The sequence below is a fragment of the Cibotium barometz genome, chromosome 42 (genome assembly GCF_041138505.1).
Source record: "Cibotium barometz isolate CiBa-2024 chromosome 42, ASM4113850v1, whole genome shotgun sequence".
NCBI lineage: Eukaryota > Viridiplantae > Streptophyta > Polypodiopsida > Cyatheales > Cibotiaceae > Cibotium > Cibotium barometz.
The window spans coordinates 27,431,241-27,447,437 of record NC_141087.1 but is presented as its reverse complement, the minus strand read 5'-3'; the positions used below and the strand labels follow the sequence as shown (position 1 = coordinate 27,447,437).

The window sequence follows — 16,197 nt, the reverse complement described above, 5'->3', positions numbered from 1 at the left end:
GTTGATTTTGTGTGATAAAGTTCTTGACTAATATAAATCTTCTTCTTTCTTATCTTCTTTTGGTATGTTTTTTTCTTCATTGTCTTTTCATATTTTTATAGGAGGTTTGGAGAATGATGAGTTAGAGCGGTGTTACGTGTTTAAAATGTCAACCACCATAGGGCCCGCATTAGATTTGGATATGGTAAACCATATGTGACAAATAGCAGGAGACGGTGATTTGAGGAGGGCTTGGATTTCTTTTGATCATGTTATGAGGGAAATTCTGTGCCCCTCACAAACATAACGTATAGATAAATAAATTGTACATATGATAGTGTGGGATGAATCCAAGATGGCCAAAATGGTGTGGCAGCCGTGTGAATGTGCGCAGGTGCACGAGGATGGAAATAGAAGGTGCATGGGCGATCATGGAAGACGGGCGGTGCAACAATCTAGAAGGAAGTCAAGGCAGCACGACAGGGTTCAAGTATGAAGATTTTGGTTTTTGTAAATGACTCTCCAACAGCAAGTGGTTCGTGTTACCATAAAGAGAGGATAGTGCAGGCTAGAGTTGAGTGGTCTCCTTGCAGGTCTATTTTTAATGTGGAGTATGCAGGCTAGAGATCCTATAGCTTTTTCAGTTTGTAGCAAAGACAACGCAGTGTGTGAGGGTTTTCGATTGTATCAGAGTAATCTTGAGAAAAGTTTACCTCTTTGCTTCTTTCGCCTCTCCTTCTTCTTTGCTTGAGTAATCTTCACTTGCGCAAGAAGTGCCTTTTGTTCTTTGTTTCTAAAGAAAAACTCCTTCTCTTTATGCCCTAGTTTTCCACACAAATTGTAAGACTTCTAAGAAAGATTCTTTTTCCAATATGAACCTCTAAAGGGAGCTTTTGAACCAAACTTCTTAAATCCTCCTTTGTTGAAGAAATCCCGTGTTGCCTTGTCTTTGCTTGATTTTGCTAAACCTTTCAAGAAAAGATGCTTTAACATCCATGAGTGTGGGTACATGCAAGTTGGTAACATTAGTAACAATGTTACTAACGCTCTTCCTGAGAGGGACACTCCTTAAAAGAACTGATATGATGACATCTTCCTCAATGTGTTTCTTGTTAATACCTGCCAAAGCCGAGTTACAATACTCTTCATAGAGTTAAGATGAGTTCAAAGAGACTCGTCTGAATTCATATTAAGTTGAAATAAATTTAATGAGAAATTTTATTTTTTGGCTTTTCCGCAGACATTGTAAGACTTAGACCAGAGAATATAATAGAGAATATAATTGAAGGTCGTGAGTGTTCTTGCCTTTTTCATTGGTAATTTTCGAGAAGAGAACAAAGCTTGAACATCCATACAATACAATATGTAGTCAGGAGTTTTCAAGAAGAGAACAAGCGACCATGCCGTCACTGTCATTGTACATTAGCCCCTCACATTAGCAAAATGAAGAGCTTGATGGTGGCTGAGCTAGTTACCATCAAGGAAGAGGTAGAGGAGAGTGATGCTATTACCATGTTACTTAATTCTATGCCACAAGAAATTGAAAATGAATAGCCTATTACCATGTACATGAAGGATCCCACACGTGAAGGCATAGAAAGTGTACTGCTTGAATAAGAGAAGAGGATCAAAAGTGCAACTCAGGTTTTGGAGATATCTGGACTTTTACGCCGAGTCCTAAATAAAGAGCAATGGTAATGATATTAAATGTACTTATTGCGGTAGACTTAGGCACATGCTCGAGGATTAAAGGTTCAGAGACAAACCAAAGGTGTAGTGCACCTATTGTGGAAAACTCGGATATGCCACCACAGTTTGACATGAAAGACTTGGGAGAGTTGAGATTCTTCCTTGGCATTGAGGTGGTGAGGACATTACATGGCATATGGTTGGTGCAAAGGTAATATACCTTGGATATGTTGGTAAAGTAAGATTTTTTATTTTTTTTTTGGGGTTGGAACCAATAGATATATATATATATATATGCATGTCTATGGTTGCACAGCTTGCTACTTTTTTTTGGGTTTTCTTTTGATAAATCACCACATAGCTGTTGTTCTTGTTTCATGTGGACACCCGGCAGCCATGGGAAGAGCAACATTGGGTTAAAAATGCACCTTATTAAAAGTTAAAAGGACAGCACGTGGTGCCTTTTATGAATAATCAAAGGCGAGTAGGCATGTGACAACTGTTATGTGCCTCGTATTCATAACATGATGTTGCGCAGTTTGAATAAATTATTTGAGTGCGGGCTAGCTCTACAGGGCACCCAGCAAGAAGACCGAGTCAACAACCTGATCCACACTACACACCATCCATGCATGAGCATCTCTGTGCACACAATAGAGTACTTGTGCACGTTGTGGAATGGTGTTGCGAAAACCAGACGGCACCCACCCTTTATATAATTAGAGCTCGCAGGATCTCCAGTCATTCATCGTGTTCTTCTAGTGATTTGATTAGTTGCTCCTCTATCTTCAAAATTTGAGTGTGTACATTTTTGCAAGACTTCCTTTTGCTTTGAGTCCTGAGAATTAGATGGCCTCGGATGAGAGCAGAGACCATATGAAGAGTACAGCTAGTGTGCGTAATGGCGCAGGTGTAGCTGCTGCTGACCCTCCTCATGCTGCTTCTGGACCTGTTGCAGTCGCCGCCCCTGCAGCTGCTGCTGGCAAGAGCTTGCTGGGCACGAAGGCTGTCGATCCAGACGACAGCGAGTCGCACGCGGTGATCTACCGCTATTCCTTGGCCGCCGCGGCGGCGGAGGACTTGAGCCAGGCCGTCCCGCGTGAGAACGTGCTGGACTTCTTCTACCCGCACGTGCTGGAGGCAGGCGGGGCGAAGAAGAAGCCGGAGAGCCTGGACTGGCTGAAGCAGCGGAGAGATGTGTTCCTTCTCGCGTTCGAGGCTGTGCAAGGGTTGGCGGCGGATGACAAGTGGTCCTTCTACCAGATAGCGGGCATCCACGGCTTGCCGCACGCCCCATACGATGGGGACGAGGGCGACTGGAACCCTGCCAACCCAGACTGGTGGGGGGGCTACTGCCAGCACGGGACCCCCCTCTTCCCCACCTGGCATCGCCCCTACATGATGCTGCTAGAGCAGTCCATCATCCGGCAAGCCAAGCTCCTAGCCACCACGCTCTCTCAAGCACAAGAGAAGCAAGCAGTCCTGGACATAGCAGACCAGCTCCGCTTCCCTTACTGGGACTGGGCCAGCCACAGCACTAGAATCCTCGGACTCCCCGACATCTTCACCTCCACAGAAATCTCCTTATCTTATGCATGGAAGTCCTTCTCCAGGACCCAAATCCCCAACCCCCTCAAATCCTTCGTCCTCCCAGTGAATGTAGGCAAGCCCGTTGGCTCCTCCGATGTCTTCAACCCCACCGCTAAGCCCAACTATGTTGTCCCCTCTGAGGGCACGCCCTTCACCCCTCAAGGTTACCCCACAGTCCGCCATGTGAACTCCTCCTACATGTCCCAGAATGATCATCTCAATGTGACTCTCATGAGGAATGCAGGCACCACTCTGGTGGAAGGGGTGCATGCTATGTTCCACCATAACCAATGGCTCCCTTTCTCCAACCACTTCTGGTCGGAGGAAACCCATGGCGATGGCAGCCAGTTCGGTCACTACTCTTCTCTGGAGCTGGTGCATGATTTCGTGCACGGCACCGTAGGGGGCACAGGGGGCCAGATGGCCTACCCCGAAATAGCTGCATTCGACCCCATCTTCTTCTTCCACCACTCCAATGTTGATCGCTTGGTAGCTCTATGGCAATACTGCTACCCCCACGCATGGATCCCAGAGAAGCCTCTGCAGCTAGATCATGAGGGCACCTACACTGATAAGCCAGACAGTGAAGCCAATGCTTCCTCCCATCTCACCCCCTTTAGGCGATCCAATGAGGGGCAGAAGTTTGTGACTTCCAATGATGTCCGCCTTGTCGATGCTGACTGTGGCTACAGCTACCCAGAAATACTGCGAGCTCGCAAGGAGTCGTGGAGCCCCGCCAAAATGCTCGCCTATGTGTTGAAGCTCTATCAGCCTCCACAGAACTTTCTTCGCAGATGGGTGCTTGTGGTGGAGAGGATACAGAAGCGAGCTTTCAACGGGCCTTTCATTATACGTGTGTTTTTGGGCAAGCCGGATGCCAATGCCGAGACGCCACTGAGCTCACCCAACTTTGCCGGAGCGATCTCTGTGTTTGCGAGGTCCAACGCAGTGAGGTGCGCTAACTGTGAAAAGCAGAAGTGCATGAGGGGCTCTCTTGATCTCACAAAGACGATGGTCAGGCTGGGTATAACGACGGCGGAGCAGTTGAATAATACCGACGAGCCGTTTAGCAACGACGGAGGCCCTCCGTCCAACCCCTTGGCGGAAGCCGGGTCCGTCACTGTTGTGTTCGTGGGCCTCAACGGCCGGCAGCTCGACCCAAGCAGCGTTGGCGGGTGGGAAGGACCCAAGCTCTCCCTCTACTTCCAAGAGGGCGTGCCAGATGAAGACGTCAACGAGTCCCTGGTCCAGACCATTGACGTGGCACCCAAGACCATCCATAAATTTACCTTGAGCAGCACCTCCTAGGGTTGGAGTAAAATAGAAGAACATAGCTTAGTGAATAAACAAGCACATGCCTTGGTGCTCCCTCGATTCTCCATCACCTAAGCCTAATCGTTGTTTTCATTCCAGCTTTTTAAAGATTGTATTACCACCATAAAGCTTGTATTGTTACACTTGTAGTGTTTGTCACCCACCACGCCTGCAAGTGTAAATTAGTGAATGCCTCACATTTTCACTTCGATTGTTTACAGAGTAGCTCGTCTCCAAATTGTCGGTGTTGGTGTTCGCCTATTTGCGATCTATATGTGCACATTGTTGATTTCCTGTGCACACTTCTTCCTTAAATCTTAAGTGCATTTCAATGACCACACCTACAACACTCGAGTGATTCTAAGCTAACATTGACTTCATTGCGTGTGTGTGTGTGTGTGTGTGTGTGTGTCCTTCGAAAGGTGAGCTATGGGGGCATGTTGTTAAGTGGTGGAGATATTTTGTCATAGTAGTGGGATGTATGGATGTATTAGCAGATAATGCACACATGGTACAAATGGTCCTCGGATGTTAAGTTGGACACTTGTTTAAAAGATCGCTATGAATTTCAAAGGTGTTGAATGTACATCAATATCTAAGATTATTTGGTACGTCTTTCCTCATTTTTCTTTCTCCCTTTAAATTGCATCATCACACCATGTGCAACTTTAGATTGACTGGTTTCCACGTTGGTGCTGCACGGAAGATGTTGCTCCATAATGTTAGCACATGGAAGAGGTTGCTCTATCCAAAGGCTATGGGGGGCAAAGTGGAAATATTCTAGCCAAAAATATGCAAGTGGGATGTATGGATGTGTTAGACATGTTGTAAATGGCTCTGGCTATATTATGTTGAACACTAGTGGGATTTTATGTAAAGCGTCTTGTGAATCCATCTTTAGAAACTAGTAGAAATGCTTGTGCACCACTCTATTTGGCCACCACAAGACATCAATTTGTAGAAATAAAGGCATGGGGGGTGCTCCAACAAGCCCACAACTACAAAGTTCAAAGGGTCTATGAACTTGCAAGAACGTAAGGGTGCAAAGAAGGGCTTAGAAGTTGAGAATATTGGTGTGGATGCTGGCTTGAAACGCGAAGTGAGAGTCATAAGAACATGGCATCCAGACTTTACTTGCTGCCTTTTTTCCTTACTTTTGCATATTATGCTAAGCTTTTTATGACTATGGAAAACTTTAGGGGTGTGTGTCTAAAGAGAGAGAGAGAGAGAGAGAGCTCATCAAGGCAGTTTCATCAATTCTATAGAATTTGGCTAGCGGAGGAGCTTCGAGTGGTTTGATAAGGTGGTTGGAGGAGGAGCTACAAGAGAGAAAGAGAGATCTCATCAAGGTGGTTTCGCCGGTTTAGTCAAACTTTGCTAGTAGAGGAGCTACAAGTGGTGTTGGTGTTCGCCTATTTGTGATCTATTTGTGCTGCACATTGTTGATTTCCCGTGCACACTTCTTCCTTAAATCTTAAGTGCGTTTCAATGACCACACCTACAACACTTGAGTGATTCTAAGCTAACATTGACTTCATTGTGTGTGTGTGTGTGTGTGTATGTGTGTGTGTGTGTCCTTCGAAAGGTGAGCTATGGGGGCATGTTGTTAAGTGGTGGAGATATTTTGTCATAGTAGTGGGATGTATGGATGTATTAGCAGATAATGCACACATGGTACAAATGGTCCCCAGATGTTAAGTTGGACACTTGTTTAAAAGATCGCTATGAATTTCAAAGGTGTTGAATGTACATCAATATCTAAGACTATTTGGTACGTCTTTCCTCATTTTTCTTTCTCCCTTTAAATTGCATCATCACAACATGTGCAACTTTAGACTAGTTTCCATGTTGGTGCACGGAAGATGTTGCTCCATAATGTTAGCACATGGAAGAGGTTGCTCTATCCAAAGGCTAGCTATGGGGAGAAAAGTGGAAATATTCTAGCCAAAAATATGCAAGTGGGATGTATGGATGTGTTAGATGATGTATACATGTTGTAAATGGCTCTGGCTATATTATGTTGAACACTAGTGGGATTTTATGTAAAACGTCTTGTGAATCCATCTAAACTAGTAGAAATGCTTGTGCACCACTCTATTTGGCCACCACAAGTCATCAATTTTTAGAAATAAAGGCATGGGGGGTGCTCCAACAAGCCCACAACTACAGAGTTCAAAGGGTCTATGAACTTGCAAGAAGGTAAGCGTGTAAAGAAGGGTTTAGAAGTTGAGAATATTGGTGTGGATGCTTGCTTGAAAGGCGAAGTGAGTCATAAGAACATGGCATCCAAACTCTACTTGCTGCCTTTTTTCCTTACTTTTGCATATTATGCTAAGCTTTTTATGACTATGGCAAACTTTAGGTGTGTGTGTGTGTAAAGAGAGAGAGAGCTCAACAGGGGAGTTTCATCATTTCTATAGAACTTCGCTAGCGGAGGAGCTTCAAGTGGTTTGATAAGGTGGTTAGAGGAGGAGCTACAAGAGAAAGAGAGAGAGATCTCATCAAGGTGGTTTCACCGGTTTTGTCAAACTTCGCTAGTAGAGGAGCTACAAGTGGCGGGTGAGGTGGTTGGATGAGGAGCTACGAGAGGTGATTGGCAAAGGAGCTGCACGAGGTGGCTAGAAAGAAGGTGTTGTAGGAGCTGGCTGGTAAACGAGGTCAATAACTACTTGTGCCCAATGTTGTCTCACCAGGAGCAGCCATGAGTAATCAAGCTTGACAATCATTTTAAGTTTCTTTGTCAAATCTTGACGGCCTTTTTCAAATCTATTGTTAACTTTGTTGATCATTTTCAAAATAATGCCCACTCGTTATTTTGAAACCTTTTGAGGTTCAAGATTTTCTTTTTGCTCACACCATCACCTTCGGTCATTAAGGACCACCACTTTCAATTCACGTTTCTTTAGAGGCTCACCCTCAACTTCAAGACCACAGTTTTATTTGACAAAATTTTGAGGCTCGCCCTCAAGTTCTAACAACATAACTAGTTTCTTCTCTTTTTTCTTGAATTGGTATCTTATGATCATTTTGGAAATAAGGCTAGCCCATTACCTAGCTTCGTTTTGAAGAGTTTTGAGGCTCACCTGCTTTTGCGGCCAACCAGCCCATTTGGCCGCCACCTAGATTGCTGTTGGCCTCACTGCTGTTCAATAAAATGGGTCTTCTTGTTTTGTAATACCTTCTTGATAAACGGGTAGTACCCGTGGTTGTAATGGAAAAAGAGAGATTAGTCGAATAAGGGGATGGAGGAGTGAGAGTGAGTCTAGTCTACCCGGCTGGGACTGTAGAAGAGGGTGCATTACTGTCTGGATAGAGATACATGGGGAGTCTACTTGGGCTCTGAGGAGAGAAACAGTACCGAATAGAGACACAAGAGAGTTGAGAGAGAAGTTCATGGACAGATTTCTTCTCAGACATTGTATCATAATATTCAAGAATGGATAAACTCTTCTCTCATTGTTACTTTTTATCTATTCATCTTTATATATGTTATATTCAATCTTGTGTTAACTTATTCTTTAATGGGTTGTCTAGAATCAAGATAGCCATAAGAACTAACCTGCTTGCATTCATGCTTAATCTCCTCGCACTTAGATAGACGATAGCTCAACATTCACGCATTACCTTATCGCCATTGGGTGTAGTTGCATTGGTCGTGTCTCCTCCGACGTCGACTAGCTGGTCTGGAACCACGTAAGTGCCAGGTCCTGACTAGACACCGAAACTTTTGGCGATCCTGCTAGGGAATTGGTACACCAAGTGGAGAAGTGAGAAAATAGAAGTTAGTCCTAGGTCAGTCATGCACAGTCAGCCAAAGAGTGAAGCTAATTAAAATCAACCAAGAAAAGGTAGTGCGCACATAATGGGGTTAGGTGTGTTCAAGAGAGAGTCATAGGAGCACAATGGAGCATGCATGGAGAATGAAGATAGCTCAAATAGAGTAATATGACACCGCCCGCCGCTTCGGCAGATAGGCCGAAGTTGCAGAGCATGAAGGACAACTACATCATCCAAGAAGACTAATAGAAGGGATTCCATGCCATCTAGAAAGACAGATTCATGAACCACTAAGGAATCAAGAAACGTAGATCACCAAGAGCCACAAAACAAGAGGCAAGAACCTTAGGAAGAAAGAGAAGTACCGGCAGCTATGGGAAGGATGTCCCTTAAGTATCCTAAATTCAAGGGAAAGAGCGAGGAGGATCCAAACATCCACATCTTCACCTTCGAAACCATGTTCTTGGCCACCAGAGCTCCGTTGCCACAAAATACAAAATATTTTACGATAATGATGAGTGGCAAAGCCACCAACTAGTATTTACAATATGGTCTGGAGCACTTCAAGACATTTGAAGAACTGAAGAAGGCCTTCCTGAAAAGATTCAAGAAAGACAAGACCATAACGGAGGTGTTTGAAAAGCTACAGAGGTTGACATAGAAAAAGAGGCCAACAGAAGACTATGCAACTGAATTCCAAGCAATACTGATGCGTGTAGATGAGCCAAATCATCCTACTCCAACCACGTTGAGCCAAGGGTTCGTGTGAGAGGACTGAGAGAAAAGCTCCAAATGGTAGTTGTTTCCTCATTCGACTTGGATGCCCTTACATTTGAACAACTGGTGGCAGGAGCTACCAGAAATGAAGGGATCCTGAAGCAAAAAAGCAAAGATCCCAAGAAGAAGAAGAAGGACAAAAGGAAGAAGAAACTTCATAATTGAATTCCAGAGAAGACACCTCAGAGTCAGAGAGTCATGAGTCAAATGCCAAAGCGTGGAAGCCCCAAAAAAAGAAAGGCAAGAAGCAGGCATTAAATGTTCAGGAAGAACTAAAGGTTGCCCTCACCAAGATTGCCGAAGGACACGTAGAATCCAAACTCAGAACAAATGTGTGGTACAATAATCAAGGGCACATAAAGGAGGAGTGCCAGTTCAGGAACACTTAGCAAATATGCGCTATTTGCGGAAGTAACAATCACATTGTATAGATGTGTTAATATAAAATCCGAGGGTGATGGAAATGCAGCAGTAGCAACCTCCAGCTATTAACCAAGTCACCACAAGATCTCAAGTCAACACACCTTGTGGAAGAGGAGGTAGAAGATTTGGACCGAGAGGAGGGTGTTTGTACTACATGGTCTAGGACATAGACAGAATGATTGCCCCACATTTTAGTGCCATCAGCAAGAACTGCAAGAAGCAAGGCCGCAAAGGGAGGCAAACCTAGTAGAAGCTGATGCAGCTGTGAACATGGTAAAAGTAGACCATGGAGCAGGAAAGGAACAAGAGAAGCCATCAGAAGTGATGGTTGTGAAATGACAAGATCACAAGGACTTGTCAAAACATTGTGACATGTAGGAATGCTGAGAGGCAGAATAAAAAAAAGGAGCTAGAACAGTGGGCCGAGTAGCATAGGGTTCAAGAAAAAATCACCAAGCTGGTGCAGAGCACACAAGGGAGGATGGTGAGCACAAGTCAAGAAATCCTATCCTTGGGAGAGCATCTTGAGGAAAATCTAGACATGAAAAGCCTGGTCAACAAAAGAGAAGAGATTGGCATAGGAAGAAGCTAGTGCCGAACTACCAACTGGAGCCAATTATATCCTAGAGCAGCAGAAGTGTCTGAGAGAAGAAAAAGAAGGAAATATGGAAGGAATCCAATCTGAAAAACTGACAAGGGGAAGTCATGAACATGAAAGGGAAGAGAAAGTGAAAGAAGGAAAGATGTACAGAGACCAAGGCCTACCAATTGATAGGGAGAAAAGCAGCAACTTCGTGAAGAAATACGGCCTGGGAGGACCTCAACAAAATGAAATTGAACATCATGCTAGATCAAATGCTGAATTTGGTTCCCAATTACAAGAAAAAGCTGCTTCAAGCACACGCCCATTCTGGAAGTGACCATCAAGATCAGAGGAGAGACAGTGAGAAGGGTTATTCTGGATGGAGGTTCGAGTAAACATAATATTAGATAGTTTGACTAAAAAGCTAGGAATTACTAACATGCAGCCAGCTCCATTCGAGATCCGCATGGTTGACTAGAGCAGGGTCCGACAAGTTGGGATAATTAGAGGAGGACAAATAGAAGTGACACTATGCATGTTCACTGCCATGTTCATAGTTCTCAAGATGATTGAAATAGGCAGGTCCATATCTCATGCTCCTGGGAAGGCCTTTGGCTCCGGAGTAGAAGGATAAAGCACAACTGGGATACGGACAAGATCACAATCAAGAGAGGTAAAAATAAATTTTGCATTTCAATTGTGCTAGAAAAGATAGGCTAAACCCAGCTAGCAGACCGATGCATATAGAGGGCCTAAACTACCTGGAAGGGGTAGAAGACGAAGAAGAAGAGCAAATCATGAAGGAGAATCTAGATCTACTATCGCTATTTGAGGTGGACATAGAGAGGATTGTACAAAGATACGATCGAGAAGTACTCGTGGCTCATCTTGAAGTACTGATAAATGAAGAAAGTGCACAGGAAGAGGGAGAGGACACTTAGGAGAGTGTGGCAAAACTGCAAGCGGAGCAAGAAAAAGCAATGCTAGCCCTCAAGCAAGAAGAAGCCCAACTCAAGAAGAGGAACATCAGAGTCCAAGAAGACGAACTGGAAGAAGTGGACCTAGGGGATGACTAAGAGCCAAAAGCTTTAAGAATCAGTGCCCAGCTAAATCAGGACTTTAGAGGAAGTCTCCTGGAATTGCTAAAGTCCTACAAAGATGTGTTCACCTCAGACATGAAGGGGATTGATCCTAGCTTCTAGTAGCACAAGATCAACTTGAAAGAGGATGCAACCCCTATCCGGCAAAGCAGATATACAGAATGCACCCAATGCACCCCAACTGTGCAAAACAAGTGAAGGAATAAATTGACAAGATGCTAAGAGTTGTGTTCATCTATCCTATGGTGGACAGGGTATAATGGCTTTCACCAATACCCATCATCCTGAAGAAAAATGGAAAGCTAAGGGTCTATATTGACTAGATGAACGCCACATCCATATCGGATCCGTTCCCGCTACCATTCCTTGCTAGATGCGGTAGTCAGACACGAGACATACTCCTTTCTGGTTGGGTTCATTGGTTACAACCAGGTATGATTGGCCCTACAAGATAAAGAGAAAACATCCTTTGTGATGAAATGGGGGGCATTTGCCTCCAATGTAATGATGTTCGGGTTGAAAAATGCTCTTGCTACATTCCAAAGGATGGTTTAAGAAATATTCTATGAATATTTGACCACCTTTATGAGGGTGTTTGTGGATGATTTTAGTGTGTTCGAAAAGAAAGAAGACCACATAACACACCTCACAATGTGCCTAGAGAAGTTGAAGAAGGCTAGAATGAGCATGAATCTAGCCTATTGTGCCTTTACTGTAACAAGTAGATCCCTCTTAGCACATATAGTGTCTGCAGAAGGGCTAGCTATGGATCCGGCAAAGGTTGCAATCATTACACATTTATACGGTTCTAGGTTCACATTTATTTTTGTAGTAGATAAGCTTGCATTCTCAAGCAAGCTATTCTTGAAGAAGTTGACATGTTTATAAAAGCTCACTATTTTGAGCCTCAAAAGTTATCCCAAGAAATATATTTAAGTACAATAAGAGGAAGCATGGGCTCACTCTTATGTGGGGGAAAATTGGATCCAATCTTGTGTCTTGAGCAATTGTTTATTCTATTTAAGTTTGGTATTTAATATTATTGTAATCAACTATTTGGGTTCATGTGTCAACCTCTCATAACATCCCTCACGGTGTCTATTGCCTTATTAAACAAAAACCATTATGAGTCTATTGTATTGTCCTGTGAGTTGTAAGGGATCATTTGTCTGCAAGATCATGTAAGGGCTTGTATTACTGCTTATAACTTCTCTAAATAATCCCCCCACACCTCCTTTAGATCTTTGATGGCCTGCTCTTCCCCCATTTCTTCTTCTTTTCAACTTCAAGCTCATGTACCTCTGGAAATTCATCGACATCCAGGATAGCCAACTTGGCTTCTGCCTTGACCAGATCAACTTTATCCCTATCTGCTGTGGCTTGCACCTCTTTGATGATTCTGATATGCTCTTCTCTTATTAAGCCAACCTGGCCTTTTGTTGTAGCTTGGCTCTCCCTTGGCCTTTCCAAATCCCCTTGCTGCATGAAATCCTACTCCCTCCTTGCCATGGCCTCCTTCATCCTCTCCGTTTCCTCCTTGATCTCCTTGTTGGCCTTTTGGAGGTCCCTAATCTAGAGTTGCATCTCTCCTAGGCAGTCTATCTCCATTATCCTCTTGCTTTGCAGAGCTCTTCCTGTAGGGGTTCTTGTTGACTTTTCACCATTTGGATGATAGCATCCTTTTCCTTTACTACAGCTTGCAATCTAGTCACCTCTCTCAAGCCATCCATCATGCATCTATGTAAATAGTTGAGAGATCCTTGCACCCAATCTAGTCACCTCTCTCAAGCCATCCATCATGCATCTATGTAAATAGTTGAGAGATCCTTGCACCCAATCTATGATCCTTGCACCCAATCTATGTCTATGTTTTCCAGAAAGCTCACAGCATTGGTAAAAGGGACATCAAGCTGCACTTGTTCTAGCTTTGCAGGCTTGTGCTTGTTGGTGCCACTTTTTGTTTCAGCTCGCCTTGCTGCTCCCATCCTTGGTCCTCTTTCCCTTTTTGGTGGAATTCTTTTCTCCAAACTTTGAGATTCTCTTCGTTCCCACGATAGCATTCTCCTTTCCCTATCCGGAAGCTTCTCAGCTTCTTCTTCTCTGGGCTTTGTCTCTTCTTTTTGTTCTACCACTTCTTTTTGGCCCTCCTTCTTTCTGGCTCCTAATTGTGCATTGAATAGAGTAGTCAAGTAAGGGCCAATCTTTGTTCTGGTGTTAGGGTGGTTGATCTTGCTAATCTGATCCTTCAAATTATTGTATACTACTTCATCTCATGCCACTTTGGTTCCTACCTCTGTCGCTTTTACGATTCCATAAGCTTTTCTCGACATGTAGTATGGCTTGTGGGTGAGATTTATCATTTCCACCATGAAGCACATTTGCTTCACTTGGTCCTCATCTAGAGTGCTTGTTATCTTAAGTTCCTTAGACTTCCCCTCCAGCAGGCCAAACTCCTTGATTAGGTCATCATCCTCAGCTGGCATGACCTTAGCCTACCCTTTAGCTGGCACTTTAAATATTTCAGCCACATAGAGGGGGTTGAATGCCCTTTTCTCACCTGGGCTGATGGGATTATTATGGTGTTGGATTTCTGCAACTTCTCTAGCTGCTTTACTGCCTTGAAGTTGCATTGGAGCTCCTCCCACGGCAACTCACAAATCCCTTCAACCCCATCTTCTCCTGCCATTGGGCATGTCCGCTTCCTTTTACATGAGAGGAAGTTGAATTCCACCATTTTCTCGGTGTCGGGTTGCACTGGGGTTGAGAGACAGTAGGCGTGGGTGGAAGCACAGCTTAGAGAGAGTGTATCTTAGAGCACAAGGTAGCAAGAACTTTTTGTAAAATTATTTTTGAATTAGTCTTTGGAGAGGTAGTTGGCTATTGTCATGGTGCATGCCTCCCCTGGGTAACAGCTCATCGACATCTCCATGATTTTCCCAAATCACTTTCACAATCTGGCCAATGAGTGCTTGTGGCACCTTTTGTGAGGTCATTAATGGCTGGGAATAGGCGATGGTGACATGACACGTGTCCTTTTCCATTCATGCACCCGTTATCGGGGTGGCAACTTCGATATTCCCACCACCTCCATGTTGATGCCAGTTGGCTCCTCTATTTTATGCATCCTAATTTTGGATTTTGTTTCCTTCTATTTTTTAAAACTCCAGAATCCTATCCTGATAGGACTCAGACTCTTCCTCTTGGGAACATTCCATATCTTAATTAGACGCTTTAGCTTATTTGGATAGTGTCCAGATCTAGATCTTTGTCTGGACATACTTCTCTTAAGTTCTCCAAATCTAGATCTGGACACACTTTCTTTACGTTCTCCAGATCTGGATCCAGATCTAGAGACATTTTTTCTTCAGATCATGCTTGTCTTGCTAGTTCTCTGGCATTTTTTCATAATAAGGCTTCAAACTGTACCCATTCACCAGTTTCCTTAAGCTTTGTTCATCCAAACTTACCTGCTCAAATATTCCTATTCTTCCCATTTTCCTAACAATTCTGAATGGGCCAGTCCATCTTATTTTCAATTTTCCTGGGTGAGGTCCAGTTCTTAATGAGAATAGTAAGACTGCATCTCCAAAGATCTTGAATTTTATGTTCCTATCCACCTACAATTTTCTTTTTTTCTTCATGATCTCGGTTGTCCATGCAGTGTACATTCTCCTTTCACCAAGCTGAAGGAGTTGTTCAATCTTGTGCACCTCAGATTCTTCCAAAGAGAGCCTTTCTGCTATAGCTATCCTGAGGCTCTGTGTTAGGAACTCCATGGGCACCATTGCCTGCAGTCTATATACTATGGTGAAACATGTAAACCTTATTGCATTCTTATACACTGTCCGAAATGCCCACAATGCTGAGTGTAGCTTTGTGTCCCAATCGGTCCTATTCTCATTCACTATCTTGATCATTATTCCCTTCATGATTTTATTTATGGATTCTGCTTGTGCATTTGCTTGTGGTGGGTGTTAGGACTGTTGACTTTTTATGTGTTATCATGTGTTGCTCTATTAGTTTCCTGATCACTTCATTAAGGAAATGGGTTCCTTTGTCACTGACTATCTCAATTGGGCATCCAAATCTTGTCATTATGGTTTCATAGAGAAACTTCGCTATCGATGATGCTTTACAGTCTTTTAGGGCTTTGGCCTCCTCTACCCATTTGGTGTAGTAATCCATGGCCATGAGGATGTATTTGTTTCCTGTTCTTTGAGCTACTAGCTTGAATGAGCCCACAAAATCCAGACTCCATTTTTGGAATGTCTCTAGGGGCAACACTAGGTTGTGCAACATTTTATCTATGTCATTCAGTTGCCCGAGTCTCTAGCACATATTCCATTCGTTTGCGAACTTGTGTGTGCATATTTTAATGCAGTTGGCCACAAACCTGCGTAGAACGCCTTCCACCCCGTAACTTCTCCAAAAAAGTTCCCATCGTTTATCCCTTGGTGCGTTTCCACCAACATAGCCTGTTGCTCATGTTCGGGGATGCATCTTCTCAATATCTTATCGATTCCCATCTTATAGAGCTGTCCAGCCCCACCACCATGAATGACTTGCTTCGGAGAGTCAGCTTGTTTCTTTGATCTCTAGACTCCGGAAAGGATACGTCAGATAGGAATTGCAGCATTTCGTCATACTAGTTGGGTTTTTCTCCTGTGCGAAAGAGCTACGCATCTAGGAAATCATCCTCCACCTCCTCGGTTCTTCTCTTGAATCAAGTCTTGATATAGGAAGTTTGCTATACTGTGTGATTGTTCCTGGGTGTGTGCATTATGTTGAACTCGAACTCCTGTAACAAAAGTAGCCATCTAGCCAACTTTCCTGCTAGGTATGATTTGTTTATTAGGTACAAGAGAGCTTTGTCATCTACATGAAATTCCTACATTTTTCCCAATAGATAGTGTCTAGTAGATCATTCCAAGTTGTTGAAATCATGGTGGATCATAAGAAATTAGA

The 16,197-nt window shown here is 43.7% G+C and overlaps 1 protein-coding gene across 1 annotated transcript; it reads left to right on the top strand.

Annotated features, from left to right (window-relative positions):
• Window positions 1–2,085: 2,085 nt before the first annotated feature.
• LOC147614325 (polyphenol oxidase 1-like) lies at window positions 2,086–4,790 on the top strand. Its single transcript, XM_086780881.1, has one exon. It carries the CDS (start codon window positions 2,518–2,520, stop codon window positions 4,564–4,566), a length of 2,049 nt encoding a protein of 682 aa, XP_086637007.1. The 5' UTR covers window positions 2,086–2,517; the 3' UTR covers window positions 4,567–4,790.
• Window positions 4,791–16,197: the final 11,407 nt, after the last annotated feature.

Coding starts and splice junctions, on each gene's coding strand:
- LOC147614325 (XM_086780881.1), top strand. CDS start 2,518: ATGGCCTCGGATGAGAGCAGAGACCATATGAAGAGTACAGCTAGTGTG.